This window comes from Primulina eburnea, chromosome 12 (genome assembly GCF_022965805.1).
Source record: "Primulina eburnea isolate SZY01 chromosome 12, ASM2296580v1, whole genome shotgun sequence".
In the NCBI taxonomy this organism is placed as follows: Eukaryota; Viridiplantae; Streptophyta; class Magnoliopsida; order Lamiales; family Gesneriaceae; genus Primulina; species Primulina eburnea.
This window is the reverse complement of record NC_133112.1, coordinates 6035531-6055503: the sequence shown is the minus strand read 5'-3', so window position 1 is coordinate 6055503 and position 19973 is coordinate 6035531. Positions and strand designations below refer to the sequence as shown.

General features: G+C 34.3%; 1 protein-coding gene across 1 annotated transcript; it reads left to right on the top strand.

The window, feature by feature from the left end:
- The first annotated feature begins 10832 nt into the window (after positions 1-10832).
- Positions 10833-19588, top strand: LOC140807242 (kinesin-like protein KIN-14J). Its single transcript, XM_073164016.1, has 19 exons — positions 10833-11132; positions 12244-12405; positions 12910-13007; positions 13136-13219; positions 13344-13421; positions 13500-13592; positions 13685-13714; positions 14975-15316; positions 15393-15474; positions 15603-15698; positions 15771-15950; positions 16067-16173; positions 16261-16439; positions 16584-16748; positions 16830-17083; positions 17251-17414; positions 18028-18590; positions 18811-18908; positions 19181-19588. The coding sequence occupies exons 2-19, from the start codon at positions 12291-12293 to the stop codon at positions 19240-19242; spliced, it is 2790 nt and encodes a 929-aa protein (XP_073020117.1). The 5' UTR covers positions 10833-11132; positions 12244-12290; the 3' UTR covers positions 19243-19588.
- Positions 19589-19973: the final 385 nt, after the last annotated feature.

Sequence of the window (19973 nt, the reverse complement as noted above, 5' to 3'; positions counted from 1 at the left end):
ATGAAGGTAGTATGGGATGTGGCATCTGCCATTGAAGAGGCTCTTGATACCAAGTTAAAGAAAAGCAATAAAGAGAAAGATATTGTTTCTCAGTAGAAAAGAATTCATTGCTCATTGATTTGCATGAATCACGTTTACAGTATTTATGTACACAACAGTGTCAATAAGATTATGACATCTGTAATTGAATCTAATAGTTTGTTACAACAAATTAACCAATTCCTTTGTTCTGGAATGATCCTTCGATTGGGTAGTTTATTGGATCATATCTACAGCTATTGCATGAGCTTGTTATCTTGGATAGGCTTGAGTTAATGGGCTCATCAATTGTTTTGGGCTTTGTTATTGTAGATCCTTTATCTAGGGAGAGGGTAGCCCAGCTCGGAAGCGCATCCCGGGGATCTTTGTGGGCATTCTCATATATAATATCAATAAATAAAAAAACATGTTTCAAAGATACCTTGCGCAAGATTTGCTGGAGGAGCGATACCTTGCGCAAGATTTGAAAAAAAGATTGGATGCCTCGAGAACATTGATGTCATTGTTAGACACTGGCATACCAAAAAATGCATGTCGTATCCAAAGATCATAATCAGCAACCGCTTCCAAAATAATGGTCGGAGAACCACTACGACCCGCGTATTGTCCTGCCCATGCTGTTGGGAAATTTTTCCATCTCCAATGCATACATTCCAAGCTTCCCAACATTCCAGGAAATCCACGTTTTTCACCAATACGCAGTAGTCTATCAATATCAATGGAGGTAGGTGACCTTAGGTATCGCTCTGCAAACACCTCTATAATATCCTGACAAAAACTTTGAAGGCATTGAATTGTAGTTGATTCTCCTATCTTAATATATTCATCAGCAGCATCCGCTAGTGTACAGTATGCCAACATCCGCATTGCAGCAGTAATTTTTTGATTAGTAGAGAGCCCCAGCCGACCAAGACCATCTACTCGTTGCATGAAATAACGATCATGATTCTTTACAGCTTCAACAATACGAAAAAAAAGGCATCGTGACATTTGAAAACATCTTCGAAACATTGCTTCATTGTATCTTGGATTATCAGCAAAATAATCGTTGAAAAGATTAAGATCCGCCAATTCTCGATCACGCGGAATTACGATATGACCGGGAATCGACCCTCCATGTTTGACTTCAACTTCATGTTGCTCAGCATATGAAGACGCTAAAATTGTGTTATTGGTTGTTAGAATCCCCAATAAATTTTCTGTTTCGCTGATGGACTCAAATTGATCTTGAACATGTGAATCAAATTCATCAGATGAGCTAGATTATGCTGAATTAAAAAAATGAAAATTTTGAGAATTCATGTTGTATATAGATAGTTGGAAATTTTGAAGTACGAGTTGGATAACTTCATATGATTGATATTATATAACAAAACCAAATCTATTTATATTATCTTTATCATCTATCCAAAAATTCTGAACCGATTTATACATCGTTGGATTAGATTTCATTTAATCCGAACCATAGGATCTTTAACATATATCCAAAAAAATCTGATCTGATATATTCACCGTCGGATTAGATTTCATTTAATCAAAACCATAAGATCTTTATTTATCATTTATAAAACTTATCATATTTTGATCTAATTTATACTCCGTCGGATTAGATTTCATTTAATCGGAACCGCGGGATCTTTATCCTATATACAAAAAATCTGATCTGATTTGTTCACCATTGGATTAGATTTCATCAATCACAACCATCAACTTCATATCATCTAGTATCATTCATTCTATATATAGATATAACATAATTTCATTTTGAGTCACCATATCATTCTATATATAATAAATATTATACTTATCTCCCAACATATTTTTGTTTCAATGGCTTCGAATGCACGAACTGCTTCTAATTCATATCAAGAAGACATACACCTTTGTCATGTTTATCTTGACATTTCCCAAGATCCTATCATAGGCATAAACCAATCTCGAAATCAATTTTGGAGTCGTGTCGAGCAAAGCTACAACAGTTCTAGAGCACCCGACATGACTGAAGTTCGTAACAAAAGATATGTGCAATCTTGTATGGGCTTAATATTGGCGGCGATTAGTAAATTAAAAGCATGCATCCAACAAGTTGAACAACTCCATCCAAGCGGTGCTTCAGATATGGATATTGTGAGTTTTATTTTGATAGAATATCTATACTTATAATATTATCAGTTTTTTATATTATTTAACTTAACTTTAATTTTACATACAGATAATTCGTGCAAAAGAGTTAATGAAACATGATTCTAATTTCAAGAAAGTTTTTAAGTTTGATCATGTATGGTCTATTATGAAAGATATGGAGAAATTTGCAGCTTCGTCAAATCATTCACGGTCAACAATTCAAAGAGGTATTGAATTTTTCGACTCTCAACAATCGGACACACAAGCAACGGATTCCCCCAAATCAGCGTCCCTTGGATTATCACTATTTGAGATTAATTTAAGTGATGAAAATTTTGGTGGTACTTCGTCACAGCGGCCACTTGGAGTGAAAAAAAGCAAAACTGAAAAAGAAAAAAAGATGAATATATGTCACAGACAATTGAATCAATGAGATTAGGATAAGAAAAAATTCTGGATATAATCCAAACTGGAAATGCTTATCGTGAACATAACAAAGAATTACAGATAAAACGTATGCAACAACCGAACGAAAATTGGAACAAAATGAAACAAAAATAGAAGAAAATCGACAAATATTGGATTTGACTAGGTTTCAAGAAGAAAACAAAATTTTGGTAATTGATCTCAACTCAATTCAAGATACATCTTTTCGTGAAAATTTTAGGGCCGAACAGTCAAGAATTTTGAGTGAGAGGGAAGAAAGGAAACGTGCATGTGATAGTCTCGACTATAGAAAATATTTTGGAGACATTGGAGGATCTGGATCCAGCTTACCTCCGTTTAAAATTTAAGTGCTTGTCATCCTTATTTTATTGTATTTTGGTATGATTTTTAATAGTTTGTTGTTTATTATTTTGTTTAGGTTTATGTTGTATCATTATCTTTGATTTTAAGTGTTGTCATCTTATTTTATTTTATGTTGTATTGTAATGTTAATTTTAATAATTTAGTGTTTTTTATGTTTGTTTATTTAATTTTGTATCATTTTCTTTGATTTTCAAAAAATTAGTGCTTGAAATCTTAATTTTTTTTATACTTGTATCTTTGTATTCAATATTAATTAATTTAATTATAACTACATAATTAAGATATTCATGGCATATTTTATACTATTTTATTTACTACAACTAATTTATCACAAATAATTTATTATCATAATAATATTATCTTTATTAATTATGTATTAAATTAAAATATCCAAGTTTTTTAAAATCACTATGTTAAAATTTATTATTTGAAATAATACATTTTAATAATTAAATTAGATTATAAAACTAATTATATAATATTGAGAGTTTAAGTAAAATAACATAAAAAATAATTACAAAAAAATGAAAACAAAAACAAAAAAAAACAACGCTATTGCTACAGTGTGGCGTCAAACATAGTGCTTGGTTGGAGAAGGAAAAAAACTACACCATCTTGCTTTTTGCGCTAATTTAGAGCTCAATTGGAGAAGCTCTCAGGTTGGTGAGTTATATGTAAAAGCAAGATATCTTCTTGCACATGACAAAAGTGAGCCACCCACACACAATAACAGATGTTCAAATGCATAACCCATGATTCTTCTTGCATCCCTTGGCTGCCTGATAATGATGGATAATTGTAATAAACTATCAAAGGAGTTAAAGATACTAATTTCCGCAGATAGACAAACGGGTCCGACAGAACACACACGGACTCGGTGCCGCCGCCGAGCGCTCCCCGAACAAGGTTTATAAGGTGGTCGATTCCGCGCACGGGTTTGGTAGTAACATTTGCATGCTTCTCTATGTTCCATGGAAACTACATCGGCCCTTCTTCCTCTGTTCGCTACTGGTTTCTTAGGGTTTAAAGAAGTTGGACTTTAGATATGGGCCGTCGACGACCTAAATACGTCGTTTTTTATATTAGGCCCAAAATAGGGTCCATTATTAGTTTTAAAAAATCAGTCATATATAACTCATTATTGACTTAAATCAATATCCGCCAATTTGAAATTAAAGAAAACTTAAATATCTATTTTTTCTAGTTGAAATCGTATTCAAAATTGCAATCATTTGTCCCAAGAATTTATTAGAACATATGACAACAAACTAATTCATTGACATAAATCTGTAATATAGCAGTTCCAAGAAAATGTGCATAATTATCTCAATTCTTAATGGAATTAAACGATTCTTGTTTCAATTCGAAAACAACACAAATCTCTACAATTGTCATTGGAACTATATATCTAGAATCCTAGTGCACATAGCTCAAATCCTCGGAATACAATTAGTTTTCTTCTTACCTCAATCACATAATATAGTTTATAGTAGAAAATTCATATCAGATCCATAACTTATTGAAATCCAATTATTCGAATGATCAATGAAAGTTAACACAAAGCACTACAAGTTCTCTTTGAACCAAAACTACAATTTCCATTATATAAATCGCAATGACCCGAAAATCTTACACAGTCAGCAACAAATCTCAACATCGAAACAAAAATAGAATTCCATGAATAACTTTATAACACTAGACAGAGATTACCTTCAATCGACTCCTATAAAATTGGAATGAAGCCAAGGTCGAACTTTAAAAGTCTCAAAAAAATTAAAATGGAAAGAAGGAAGAAGCTGGAAAAAAACGCAACAACAGTGGGGGAACTCGCTTCTCATTGAGCTGCTGGACTAGCTTCAGGGAAGATCATCAGTGCTTTACTGGCCAGCAAGGAACAGCAAGGCGATTAGAGATCCTGGACACGATGGTGGAAAAGTTGAGTGCATGGGAAAAGCTGGTTTGCTTGGGGGAGAAGTGTTACGGGATTGAGGCTTGTGTTTCTTCTTTCTTCCCTTTCTATTTATGGTAAGTGTATACATATATATAAATATGCATTGTGTATTTGGTCATTAAAATAGTAACTTGAGCCCAATTATCCATGTTTTGTATTTGTTTAATACACGTGTATTATTTAAACTTTATATGTATTTTATATCATTTAAATATATGATATTCTAACATGCATATTTTAACACACTTTCGAATTTATTTGGCATAATTAATTATTTTAATTAATCAAATCAATAATTATTCTAATTATACCAAATTATCGGATAATTAATTTATAGGGTCTTACATTTATCCATCCTTTGAAACAAATTTTGTCCTCAAAATTTTTATTTACACACATTCATCTTATACACAATATGAAAATGACTTAATACTAAGAATCAAACAGATATAGATAAGATGCTATCATTTTCTCATTTGTTTCTCAAGTTGATTCTTCTACCACATGCCTTGACCGTTGAACTCGAAGAAGTTGTGTAACTTTATTACGAAGAATCATATCTTTGCGGTCTAGAATGCGAACCAAATGTTCAGTATACGATATAGAGAAATCAAGTTCAATCTGATCAGGTTAAATCACATGAGACGAGCCAGGCTCATATTTTCGCAACATAGACATGAAGCACATCGTGGATGCTAGACAATGACTGTGGCAACTCCAAACGATAAGCGCAAATTCCAATACGATCAAATCTCATAAGGGCCAACATATCGAGGTGACAAATTACCTCTTATTCCAGAATGAACAACACTCATAAACGGTGAGATTTTTAGAAATATAAAATCTCTAGCTTGAAATTCTATAAATAGGCGACGTTTATTTGCATAACTTTTCGACGATCTTGAGCAGCTTTTATTCTTTGACTATTTAACTAAACTTGTCATGTATTTTTTAAACAATATCAGATCCATTTAATTGCTTTTCACCAAACTCAACACAAAGGTGATCGGCATATTTGGCCATACAAAGCCTAAAAAAGAGTCACACCAATTGTCACTTGAAAACTGTTATTATAAGAAAATTACACTAATGATAGGGCTTTCTGCCAACTTTCCTTGAAATCCATCACTACGGCTTGAAGCAAATCCTCCAGTCACGTGCCCATTTCGTTGGAAACTAGTCCAAAACTTTTAAGTGAATCCAGGATCACGACCTGAGACTATTGCAATTGAAACTTCATGTAATCTAAATACATTCTATATGTACAAATGAGTCATTTTCTTATACGAATACATTATTTCATACAGAATAAAATGATCCGATTTAAACAATCTATCGACAACTGCCCAAATGGCATCGAAGTGACGAGATGTACGAGGCAAGTGTATGACAAAATACATAGACAAGTGCTCCCAATTCCACTTAGGAACTTCAAGAATCTGCAACAATTCTCCTGGTCTCATACGTTTTGCCTTGACTTATTGACAGACTATACAATGGGATACAAAGTCAGCCACATATTTTTCATGTATTTTCACCAAAACTGATGTCTTAGAATATGATAAATTTTCTTACCTCCAATGTGGATGTTATAACAAGTGCAATGAGCTTATTTAAGGATAGTTGTACACAATTCACAACCATAAGGAACAACCGATCTTCCATTCAAACGAAGTCAATCATCTGAATGAATCGTGAATCTAGATTGATGTTCTTGAGACACTAACTCATAAGATTTTTGAATTTTCTCATTTTTTTTAGCTGATTTGACAATTATGAATAAACTCTGGATAGAAATGCGAGACACACAAATGACATTTTCTTGAATCTTAAAATCCAAACCAGAAGTGCAGATATCCTCGTGCAACTTAGAAACATTAAAAGAGAATAAATTAATATCAGAACTTTACGACTCAAAGAATCAGCCATGACGTTCACTTTTCCTGGCTGGTGTTGGATCTCACAATCATAATCTTTCAAAAGATCCATCCAATGTCTATGTCTCATAATCAAATATGATAGATAGAAAAGATACTTCAGACTTCTATGATCTGAATAAATTATAAATTACTTGCCAAAGAGATAAACCCATTAAATATTGAGCGCAAAGACATAACAACCATTTCGAAGTCATGGACAAGATATCTAGATTCATGCGGTTTCAACTGACAAAAACCATATGCTACAACTCGGCCATGTTGTATTAGAACACAACCTAGATCTCGATTTGATGCATCACTGCAAACAACAAATCCTCATGAACCACTTGGAATGGTGAGAAATGGTGCAATAGTCAACCTCTTATTCAATTCGACAAAAAATAACTCGCATTCATCAGACCAAATGAATATCTGATTTTTCTGAGTCGATTGAGTGATAGGATGCTAAGGTCAGCTAGACTGCTAAAAAGAGTGAGATGCTGCTTATATTCCGTTATGTTGTACTACATCAACATGTTGAACTATTTCCCTGCCTAACTGGGACAAACCCTAACAAAATGACTTGATATTGTGAACTCCATATACTCCAAAACTTATTATTGTAATGTTTACCTCCACAATGATAACATAAATTTCCAGTATAACACTATCCAAAATTATTCCCATAACTCATAGAACTCAAAGAGCTAGAGCCAGATTTCTTAAATTGCTTCCCTGTGGGGCGAAGTGATGCAAAACAAGATGGATTGAAATGTTGTCTTCCAGATTGATGGTGTTTAGTAAGAACTCGTTTACCACTTATTTTCAAACTAGCCTCGGTCATCTTAGCTAATTATATTGCTTCAGGATAATTAATTGGTTTCCCAAAGATAAAATGATGCAAACGATCATTCCATCTTCCGACAAAACTTTCAACAACTTGACTAGCAGTAACTGAAACGTCTGCTACTAAAAATACTACTACAATTTTTTTTTGTAAGCTATTTTTGAAAATTATAATTAACACATGCATTTTAAAAAGATAATTTACTACTAAATGAAAATAACGCGGTTAAATAATTTTAATCTCGCCAAATTTATAGACTATGATTTTAAAGGAACTCAAATGTAACATTCAAAATCCTGCTAAATCATCAACATAGTAAAAGATGAAAATGTATAAAAATAACAATGTTTTACTCCTGACTCATAAACATATAATGCGGAAAATATATAGTCCTCGGGTTAACGTGCACATACCTAGCTCCGCCTATTCTTTCTTCGGCACCTCCAGTCTCCACATCATCATGATCACTGCATCATTCACACCTAGTGAGTCTAACGACTTAACACACATGAACCACAATAGCAAGTATATATATATATATATATATATATGTATATATATATATATATATATATATATATATATATATGCAACTGTGAAAAGTACTGTAATTAAAATGCATTTCATGATATTAAAAGCACGAGCTTAAACATAACATGTCAAAGCATAAACATATCCATAAAATATCTCATCATATCAACATAAACGTGTTTATTTTTTTTAATTGAATTCAAATCATTACTTGTGACTTTCGTATCAGCTCTAATTCGATGGATCCATCTACGTATAACCGCGGTACCCGGTGGCGAGGACGTTACCGACAGTTTTATCCATCCACTGAACCTTGGCCTTATATATGTTCGCGTTCATGTTCGTATTAGTCACAACCAACTCGCTCCTTCAAAACATGTCATTGTATTCAATACTTATAAAAATCATGCATATACGTACATTTTCTTAAAACCAAGCATGCAACGTATTTTTTGTATTTTCATAAAAATTCATGCTCCTAATAACATATACATTTTAAACAGGCAATTTAGGTGATCATTGCACTGTCAGGACTATTAATTCCACCCAGGTGCAAAATGACCATTTTGTCCCTGAAAACCCTAGTTGACCATTTTACCCATGGACTTCAAAATTTTGACCCGGATTCAATCAGACTTATTAAAACACCTCAAAAAATATTTATAAGCATTTCCTAGACGTAAACTCGAGCCCATGCAAGAAATTCTATAATTCGTTTTAAAACTTCGACCGAGGTCCCGTTTTAATCCGAATTAACCCGAAACTCAACCAAACTTTTCCCAACTTAAATCATGTCTTGAACCTACATGACCATCCTTTAAACTACTTATTTCAAACCACCTAAGGCCCTCAAAAATGACCGAACAACTGCTGGAAAAATCCTGCTCCTCGCATCCTTCAAACCCTAATGCACCTAATCCCTCGAATTCTCAACCTTAGGCTAAACCGGCTTGGACCATACCCAACCAACCAATCAAGCCCCACGTGAGCCCCCCCTTCAAACAAGCACTCCTGATCAGCCCTTGGTTCATGACTAGCCACGCTTGGGCCTCCCTATACCACAGCTTGGATACACCAAGACTCGCACCATGGCCTGGTTCCACCCACAGAGCTGTGCCCCTCTTCCTTTCCTCACCGATCGGTATAGGGCGCGCCGTTGCGTATTTACGCTCGAAAACCTTGACACAAATGCGTAGAACGAGCACCAGAAGGACGGGGAAAGGTTCCTTTGAGAAACTTTGAGAAAACCTAGGAGAGTGGCTGCTGGAAATTCGAAAATAAGCTGCTGAAAGTTGGGGAGGAGGCAGCCGAATGTATGAAGGTAGGGTTTAGGATTTGGGATGGTAGGGTTAATTATAATATTTAGTGTTAATGGGCTCTTAATTAAAAATAATAAGGTTGAGTAGGATTTTAGGCCATTATACAATAAAGTAGTCCCATTATGTCCAAACACACTCCCGGAAAATATTTGTTTTAGGAACATTTTTTAAAATATTGCTCGAACTCTCGCATTCCAGTTAAAATATGACTCGATGGTTAAAAAAATATCCTACAAAAGTTCATTTTCGAAAATCCAACATATATTCATCATATATAAATTATTAAATAATTATTTAATAAAAAAATTTCTTTAACTGTCCTCAATCTTCGTTCCTCGTTCGAGCGCAAAATATTGCTAAAAGCCCTAGTACATAAAATCTTAACAATCATGAAATAAAACACTTATCTATGTCATGATCATGCATTTAATGTAGTAAAAATAATTAAAGACATATTTTAGCAAAAAATCTAGATTGTATGCCGTCAAGTTACGTAGTTCGAATTTCTAGACCCAATAGTAACATTAGAAGCATATCTCAAAATAGCAGAGAAAGTATCAATATGTTGTACATATAAATTAAAGAATACAAGTGTATTACAAATCCTTAAAATTGATTGAGTGAGTTTTTAATGTAATTACAAAATTTGCTTATTTGCGTAGTAATTACGAAATATTCCATGGTTAGAATAATAATTAAAACCTTTTAAACAAAAAATTTAAAAATTATTATTTTCACTATAAAGATAGACCGACTCAACCTTCTTATAGAAATAAATTGGTGAAACTCTCTTATAGAAGACCTAAAACTAATAATTCAGATGTATTTTTAATGAATTTTAAATTCATCACAATTTTTATAAATATGCTTACATGAAATGTTAAATAATAGATTTCTTGTGAGACGGTCCTACCAATATTCACAATAAAAAAATAATACTTTTAACATAAAATATAATAATTTTTCATGAATGACCCAAATAAGAGGTCCGTCTCACAAAATACAACTCGTGAGATGTCTCATATAAGTTTTTACTAATGTTAAAATTGTATAAAATGAGTGTCGGGATGAAAAAATTTACATTTGTGAAAATTGTTTTGATATTAAACAAACAAAAATATTTGGTCGTCACAATCGATTTCAAATATTTCATTCTAGCTCATTTTCTGAATGAGATGTATACAATGAGTTTGAGCTATGAATTTAAATTCAAATCTTCTATCCTAATACATGCAAAAATCAATTCAAAATCAAAATCAAAAAGTACAAAAATCTAAAACCAAATACTGTAATTTTCCTTGAAAAGCTCCCGAACAGCACAAGGAGAAAGTACTGGGCGGGAATACCATTCCGTAGCGGGCCACACGATCGCTTTTTGATATTTCATATTATCAATTTATATTTTTGTTTTCACTCATCATCAACCATTGAAGCCCAAATCCGCTTTACTTCTGAATCAAGAGATTCCCCAACATCCGGACTTGTTTTATATTATTTATATTTTTTCTATTTCCATCTGCCAAGATGAGCAAAACCTTGCAAATTTAGGTTTAAAATTCTTCAAGATGGATGCTTTTTGATGTTCGGAAGAGGTAATGCAGGCGATTTATGTATTCATTTATTGTAGCAGGCTGCATTCACCTATTTGCTAATTTCCGGAGTTTGTGACTAAATTTTCTATCGTGTTTTTGAGATGGATTCGTGTTTGGATGAAATTGTTGAGCTTTAGATCATCTGGGGATTTTGGCACTTTCGAAATGTTTTATTTTAAGAAATGTAACTTTTTTATATAATTTTTTTTTAATTACGTCGAAAAATTATTGCGGCGTTAACTTGCATTCTAGATTCTCCTACAGTTTTAGTCATACGGGGGTGATTTTATGTCTAATGAAGAAAGGTATCAGCCATGTTGATTATGAGAATGTGGCTTTTGAATTAACAGATTACGTGCTTCTGTTTTTTGGGATGTTCTGCCGAGAGCTAGTAGAGATCACTTCGGGGTTGGGCATTTTGATTTGTGAGGCTATTGGGGAAATGAATCATTATTCTGATTATGTCAACTCTCTGAGTTTTGTGTTTTCCCCTCAAAATTACTACGGAGAACCAATTGGATGGTATCCTCAACTATAGTAATATTTTGCTTTGAAATTTTCTTCCATTCATGCGTTATAAGTTGTGGCATTTCCTAGCACTTTGTCTGTAGTTTAGTTCTTATTGTTGATATTGATTTTTATTTTTGTCTTAATAATCAGGCATTTTGCATCAATATCCTGACAGCTGTGTTTAATTCGTTCTATTGGGCGATACTAGATGATAGCCGATAGGTTTAAATTTGAGCATAATTCACCATTGATATCAGACATGCCCTCTTCAATTTATTGTCATTTCCTTTTCGGAACCATTATAATCTATCCAGTTTTTCTTCAAATGGTTTTTTGTGTTTACTCAGTACTCATTTTATTCACAAGTGTCGCATGCCTTCTGGATGATCTTGGGCACTTCTGTTTCTGAGACTCAAAAGATCCGAAGCCATCGACCCCTGCCTTATTTGTCACAGAGCACTGTTCCAAGTCATACATAGACTCTGCGAATTTATTTATTGTTAGACTTCTACTCAGTTCATTTTTCCAAATTCTTTCAGGAATTGCCCTCTCATTTTGTGCATTTGGGCAATCGTTGACAACTACCTTTTATATTTCCCAGTTTCAGGTGTTCATTGTTGACCTTGACAACCATTTACCAAGTTTGTCATGGATCCACACCCACAAAGACGTGTGAGTGAAAATGGAGAACTGGATGGCTTCCATGAAATCCGTAATGGCAATGTTTCGGAAAGAATTGAAGCTTTTAATGGCAGGGCTGAAGGTAGAGGACCATTTGCTAGATTTTTACTTCGATGATTATATTGAATCGTACTTAATTTTCGTTGAGGTACCATAAAGTCAGTGTTTGTGATCTCCTTTGGAAATCAAGTAGCGGATGTCAGAGAAGTGTGAATCTTCAACCACACTGATGCTTGCATCAATTTCTACTTTTTGTCTTCTACACAGTCAGTGGGTCCATGAGTAAATGCAGAAGTAGATGTTGTGCTGTTATTCTCCATTTTTTTAGCTGGACATGTTTCGTTCTTATTTCATCATCCTTTCTTTAAAAACCTACTTTGACCTTGGAGGGACATTGAAAGGAATATACCACGGGGAGAGAGATCGTTATGTGTATTACTGTATGTTCACACAAAAATGGTTCTCACCTTGTTATTATTTAGCTCATTTTAGTAAACGTGGTCTTCTCACCTTAAATGTGTTCGTCCTTGGTGAGAATTTTCTGCCTATTTGAAGTAACACTTGTTTGTATCACTTAATCTTGTAGGGAATAGTTCTGCCGACGACTTCCAACCTAAGCGTGGGCATTTTGGGGATGCCCCAGTCTCTAAGATTTCAGAGCTCATGAAATTGGGTAGTTTAGAGGTGAAATGAACCCTCCCGTGCAAATAAATATCTAATATTTTTTAATAATATCGGCAGATTTACTTTTATCTATAATACTTCTACATCTTCATATGATTATGAAACTTCTAGCCACTCTGTAAATGCAGAGCGCCTCTACGCACTCACTTTTCATTGTCGTAGATAGTATTTTGGATGAAAGCATCGAGAGAAAGAATGAAGATATCCCTCAGGTATGATGGCTAAAGAGAACATAGAAAATATCATGTAGTTGCTTATTCAATTCGTTTTTTATTTTCTTCTCAGCTGACTAATCCTTCTACATTTCGATGATATCTCGTGGTGTGTTTTAAATAGCGTGTTGCGTCCATGTTAAAATTAGTTGTGCAAGAAATTGAGCAGCGGGTTTCAAAACAAACAGATACTATGAAGAAGGTGACACATTGTCTGAAATTGAATAACATTTTATTTATTTGGGTGGCTTCGTAATTGTGCATTGTCTTGTCACTGCAGCAAGGCAGTCTGTACAAGTCCCGTGAAGACAGGTATCAATTGAAAATCAGAGCATTAGAAACCCTTGCAACTGGAACTACAGAAGAAAATGAGGTATTAGAATGGTGGTTCAATTCAATTGTTGATAATGGATGATGGGTTCTTTTTCTGCTCTGTCTTATCTCACAAAATTGAAAATTCTGCAGATTGTCATGAACCAGCTTCAACAAATGAAGGTGCGTGTCCTGATTGACGAATCACAATATCCCATGTTTTCATTGAAAATTTTTGCCTGCTCTTTTACTTTCCCTGTATCTATTTGTTTTTTTTAAAGTTCTGTACTATAGCTTAAATTGTTGAAAAATTAAATGATAGGATTAAATTTCAATAAATTGATTTATAGAGCTAATTACTACTAATTATTTGCCTTTATTGTAGAAATATGTTTTGTATTTAGTTGAGATTTATTATTTTATCCATGGTTAATTCTTTTGTTTACCCTAAAGTCTAAAGACAATGGAAGCTTGGAAAGATATAAAGTTAAGCTAGTGGCGATGAGACATACTCAAACCTTTGGTATAGATTATGAAGATACATTTATCCTGGTTGCAAAATTGGATATTGTTAGCAAACTTTTGGATGGTCTATGCAGGAATAACATATTAAGAATGTCTCTTTACATGGTGACTTAGAGGAAGAAGCATACATGGATCCTCCACCTGGGTTTGATGGCTCTCTTCTTGAGAACCAACTGTGTCGACCGAATAAAGCAATATACGACTTAAAACAGTAGTGCAACATAACAAAACATAATGAGGTGGAAAGGCATTTCATATAGGAGAAACTTAATAGTGGACTATTATGTACTCTGTATGTTCCCATTGGTGACCAATTTGCTATCATCCTCACTAGGGACTCTCTCATCCTACATTTAGAAATATTCTAAACAAGCTGAGAATAACATATGTTTACCGATTATCTCGAGAGGGAAGTGTTGAAAAATCAAAATGACAAGATTATGTTTCATCGGGCAGCTGTATAGAGCTAAATACTGTTTGATTATTTGGCTATGTTTAGATTTATGATCTGTATATTATTTTAGCATCTGTATTTATTTTCAAAGTTAATTCTTTTATTATCTTTCCTAGAATAGATTCTTAGGATGTATTTGTATTCCTCTTAATTTAAATATTGAACATAGCATTGAGAGAAAATTTCTCTATATATGGAGGACTAATATATCATGGTACCAGGATGGCTGCCTCCATAGAATAATTCTTTTCTGGTGCTTTGTCACAAGATTTATGAATTCCCAAACTCCTATATCGATTTAATGTATCAACCAGGAAACTATATCATATGCTACAATATAAAATTATCATGGATGAAGTTATACTTAAGCTGTTGGAAGATGGCTTCTAATTTTTTATGTTTGCTTATACAACTTTTCTCTAGAAAGTTTTAGGTTTTTTTTGACAATTTACATGTTATGGCAGATTGAGAAGACCAAAATTGAGGAGAAGAAGAAGCTTGAAGAACAGGACTTGATCAGATTGAGGAAAGAAAAGGATACCTGTGAGAGTCAAATATTGTCATTAAAGGAAGAGTTGGAATTAGTCAAAAATACCTATGAAGAGAATCGCCTGCAATTGGAAGCCAAAGCAGATGATACTAAAGATAAGCTTGAAAAGAAAATTTTGGAACTTGATGGTTTGCTGACTGATTCAAGGAAGAAAGTGAAAGAACTTTCAGATTTTTCTGAATCAAAATTCTTGCGATGGAAAAGAAAAGAACATGAATATAGACACTTCATAGATTCTCAATTTGTGTCTCTGCAGGTTTGTAACAACCATAATACTTTATGCTATGTACAATGTTCTCATCATTGTTGTTTTATCTCATGATAATAACCAGGAACTGAGGTTGACATCTAAGTCCATCAAGCAAGAGCTTTTTAAGATCAACAAGGCCTTTGCAAAAGAGTTTCATAATTTTGGTGAGAACTGCCTGAAGTTTTCCTTCTTTTGAGCTTCTGAAATGGCTATTTTCTTGTTACTTGTTTTCTTATAAAGCAAGTTGACTTGCTCAATATTTCTTTTATTAACATTTAAATTGTGTTTTTAGGTGTAAATCTTGAAGGCTTGATATATGCTGCTCAGAATTACCACAGCGTACAAGAGGAAAATAGGAAATTGTATAACGAGGTTCAAGATTTGAAAGGTACATATCGTAGTTTATCAACAAGCGTAGGACTCAAATGAATTGCTCATGCATTTTGATTTATTTTGATAGGAAATATAAGAGTTTATGCCCGTATAAGGCCATTCCTTCCAGGACAAAGTGATAAACAAACAACCATGCAATATGTTGGTGAGAACGGAGAGTTGGTTGTTATAAATCCAGGAAAGCAAGGAAAAGACAACCATCGGCTTTTCAAATTTAACAAGGTGTTTGGTCCCACCACTACTCAAGGTTCTGACTTCTGATTGTACTAAATTTTTAATGATTGCTTATAATGTTAAATCACTAGTCAATTTCTTTCATCCCTATTTTTTTGATTGGGTGATCATCGTTGTGTCCATCTCCAGAGGAGGTATTTCTGGACACTCAACCTTTAATTAGGTCAGTTCTCGATGGGTATAATGTTTGCATCTTTGCCTATGGTCAAACCGGTTCTGGGAAAACTTATACGATGGTAAGTTAAGTCCATAAATTATCATCAAGAAAAACATTTGTTGGCTATTTAGTTTATTACCATCGTGAAATTGAAAAACATTTCCAGACTGGACCAAATGTGACATCAATTGTGGATTGGGGAGTTAACTATAGAGCTTTGAATGATCTCTTCAATATCTCAAGGAATAGACACGGATCCGTTGCATACGAAGTTGGTGTCCAAATGGTTGAAATATACAATGAACAAGTGCGTGACTTACTCAGCAACGACGTTTCTCAAAAGAGATATCCTTATAAATTTTTTACCTTATTTCATGTTTAATGAACCAATAAATGTTCAATCTTTTTAGTTTCTGTTGTTGATACTTATGTTTTTGTGTTTTCATTTGTGGTACTTTCTTAATTCATGGTTTCCTTTGACTTGCACACGCTTGGGATTTGGAATACCACCCAACCAAATGGGTTGACCGTGCCTGATGCTAGCATGCACCATGTTAAATCAACTTCTGATGTGTTAGAGTTGATGAATATTGGATTGACGAATAGGGCTGTAGGTGCCACAGCCTTAAATGAAAGAAGCAGTCGTTCTCACAGGTTGACATAATTTTTTTTGTCACTTTCCATCTCTACATTGCTTTGGATTATCTAGTTTTGATTGTATCTGTAATTAAACAGTATCCTCACTGTTCATGTCCGGGGAACGGATTTGGAAACAAATGCTGTTTTGCGTGGTTGTTTGCACTTAGTTGATCTCGCTGGCAGTGAAAGAGTAGACCGTTCTGAAGCTACTGGTGAGAGATTGAGAGAAGCACAACACATCAATAAGTCTTTGTCGGCTCTGGGAGACGTAATCTTCGCTCTAGCACAAAAAAGCCCTCATGTTCCCTATAGAAATAGTAAACTAACTCAAGTTCTTCAAAGTTCTCTAGGTATTTAGATCATTTTCAGTTATTTCACATGAATAAGCTGTTCTTTTAATGTCTAAAGCTTCTTGCCTTATGTTTTATGTGTTCTCTTCCATGTTATCGATAGCTCTTTCATTTTGTTCTCTCTTCCTCTCATGTAACCTTGCTTCAAATGTCGTCCTTTTTTGCAGGTGGACAAGCAAAGACACTCATGTTTGTTCAACTAAATCCTGATGTAGAATCGTATTCTGAAACTATAAGTACCTTGAAGTTTGCTGAGAGGGTTTCTGGTGTTGAGTTGGGTGCAGCACGCAGTAACAAGGAGGGTAGGGGTGTCAGAGAACTTATGGAACAGGTTTAGTCTTGTGCTTTAAATACCCTTGTCAAATCTTAAATGACCAGGTTCATCCAGTGATCAGTTGTTTGATGAACATGCATGGTCAAATTGTGATGTGATTATCACCTCTGAGTCTGTGACTGTCGGATTGCTTATTCGTTGTTGTATCTTTGAGTTGATGTTCTTGCTCAGTTCTTTTCCTTTCTCATTCGTTTCCTTTTTCTCGCTTTTTGTCCAGATGATAATTGCCGTATGATGTTTCGATTGAGGCTTTCCACTTTTTAGTTTTTTTATATAACATTCTGTTTAATATCTAAGCATCGTTAGTGTGCATGCCAAGTGAAATCATTAAACATGATTAGTGTCATTTCTTTTCCCCGTTCTTTGGTTTTGATATATTTTTGCACCTTTTTTTATGATGTATGCATCTCTTTTTTAAGTGGCTTTGTTTAATTTTGTTTATCACCTTTTTGCTTACTCGCCTTTTGTTGATACAGGACCTCTGGTTGTACTCTTCTTCTGTTATCTAAATTATTTACGTGTTTCCTCAGTGAGCCGAATATATGTATATGCATTTTTGCATATTAAACAGAAAGAGCTAAGAAGCAATTAATTTGTATTTATCTTGCAGATAGCTTCTCTAAAGAATGATGTTGCAAAAAAGGATGAGGAAATAGGACGTTTACGATTGTTTAAAAATTCTGGAAATGGCGACAGACGCAGTATAGTTTCTCCGAGGTATGGATCTACCTCTCCAAGAAGACATTCTTTAGGGACATCACGGCCCGGCCAAAGACTTTCAGGTGGGAAAAGCTCTAGTGAGAAAGGTGCTTATGATTTGGATAACAGTTCTGAGTACAGTGATAAGCATTCTGAAGCTGGTTCTCAGCAGTCAATTGACGATTTCAGGCACCACAAAGAATTCTTTCGACAATCAAGACTTACTGTTGTAGGTGCTGGTGAGAATTTCCGTGAAGATATTGACTTGAAGCTTGATTTAGCAGATGGAGTCAAGAATCTTGATGAGGACATAGAACTCTTGGGATTTGGAGATGCAGATTCGGAAGAAAGACTTAGTGATATATCGGATAGTGTTCTTTCTATGGCTACAGAGACTGATGGTTCTGTAGGCAGTGTGGTAGAATATACCCTTTTCCCAGAAACTGCCAAATCGACAGCAGAAACAATTGAAAAGTAATAATTTCTTATATCCCTGCTACTCTCTAATGCTGCGGAAAAGTTAATTATGGAAGTAAAATAGTTTATTGGCACCAATAATATGCAATTTTAATCATATATTGCTCTTAAGAGAACTGCTAATTATAGAATAAGAATTTAAAGCCTGCTGTGTAGCTGATACTTGCCTACATTTATTTCGTATTGTTGAACTTGGGTTCCATTATGTTTCCTGCAGGCACAAGGTTCCCGCCAAACTTCCAAGACCACCTCAAAAACAAACGCAAGCAGGATCTTCTCGAACGTCCGCAGGCAAAAGCTCCTCCAAGCCCTCAAGTATGTCACCTTTTTCTTGTTATGTGTTAAGTTGTCATGTAGAGTCGTTTTGTTGAAGGTGCCTTGATGCGGGTAGGGGTGTTCTATATTGCACTGAAATCAACAGTCTCAGTCTATAATTCACCATGGATCATCCTGAATCTTCACCCTCGGAGTGATAGATGATTGGTTGCACTTCCAATAATTCAACAAATTTATATAGTGGGAACAGCATTACAATGACATTATAGAGCAATTTGTAATCAAATCTCGTCTCTTTCTGTGCTCCTCAGGCTCTAAAAGATCCACAACCGGCAATTCATATGCACAAAAATCTTCCAAGCGATGGGCGTAATCCACAAGTTCCTAGCACGACAACCAAAATTTTCAATACTTTTGCGTTGGTATACTACTACAACGTTAATGTCATTAAACGATGTTTCTCAAGGCATGAGAATGTTGTATGAAAGAGGAGGCTGTTTACAAGCCTTCATTCGTGAGGTACCTAACTTAATTCGTGGCCGATTACACAAAAAATGGAGGTCATGATCTACTAATGTAGATTAGATTATGTAACGGACGTGTTGTAGTTTAGAGTCCTTTTTTTCCCATCATTCCTGTACCTGATTGCTATGTGTTCGTTTTGAATGTCACGGTTTATTTTGATTTATCTTCAAGGCTAATTGAAACTAAATTAATCATGATTTTGTTTTTTCTACCCGTTTCAGCCGTTGAAAAGTGTCCCTAAATCCACTGTATTGAATTTGTTTCGAAGTTCAGAGACTTCAGATGTTAGAATTGGCAAGAGTGGATTCAAACCAAAAAGTCTAAAACACAAACAAATTATGATTGTAGGTGGATTTATATTTGATTTCATATAAAATTTGTGTGCAAAATTGTTAATTAACGATGAAAACGCTCTCTTTATTTACATGGTTATAGATAGTGAGTAAGTCTCTTGTGAGACGGTCTCACGAATATTTATCTGTGAGACAGGTCAATCCTACTGATATTCACAATACAAAGTATACTATCAGCATAAAAAGTAATATTTTTTCATGGATTACCCAAATAAGATACGACTCG

Excerpts from the sequence above, each read along its gene's own strand:
- LOC140807242 (XM_073164016.1), top strand. The coding sequence starts at position 12,291 with ATGGATCCACACCCACAAAGACGTGTGAGTGAAAATGGAGAACTGGAT. Across the intron at positions 15,699-15,770 it reads CGAGGTTCAAGATTTGAAAG|GAAATATAAGAGTTTATGCC; the intron begins GTACATATCGTA and ends TTATTTTGATAG. Across the intron at positions 17,084-17,250 it reads AGTTCTTCAAAGTTCTCTAG|GTGGACAAGCAAAGACACTC; the intron begins GTATTTAGATCA and ends CCTTTTTTGCAG.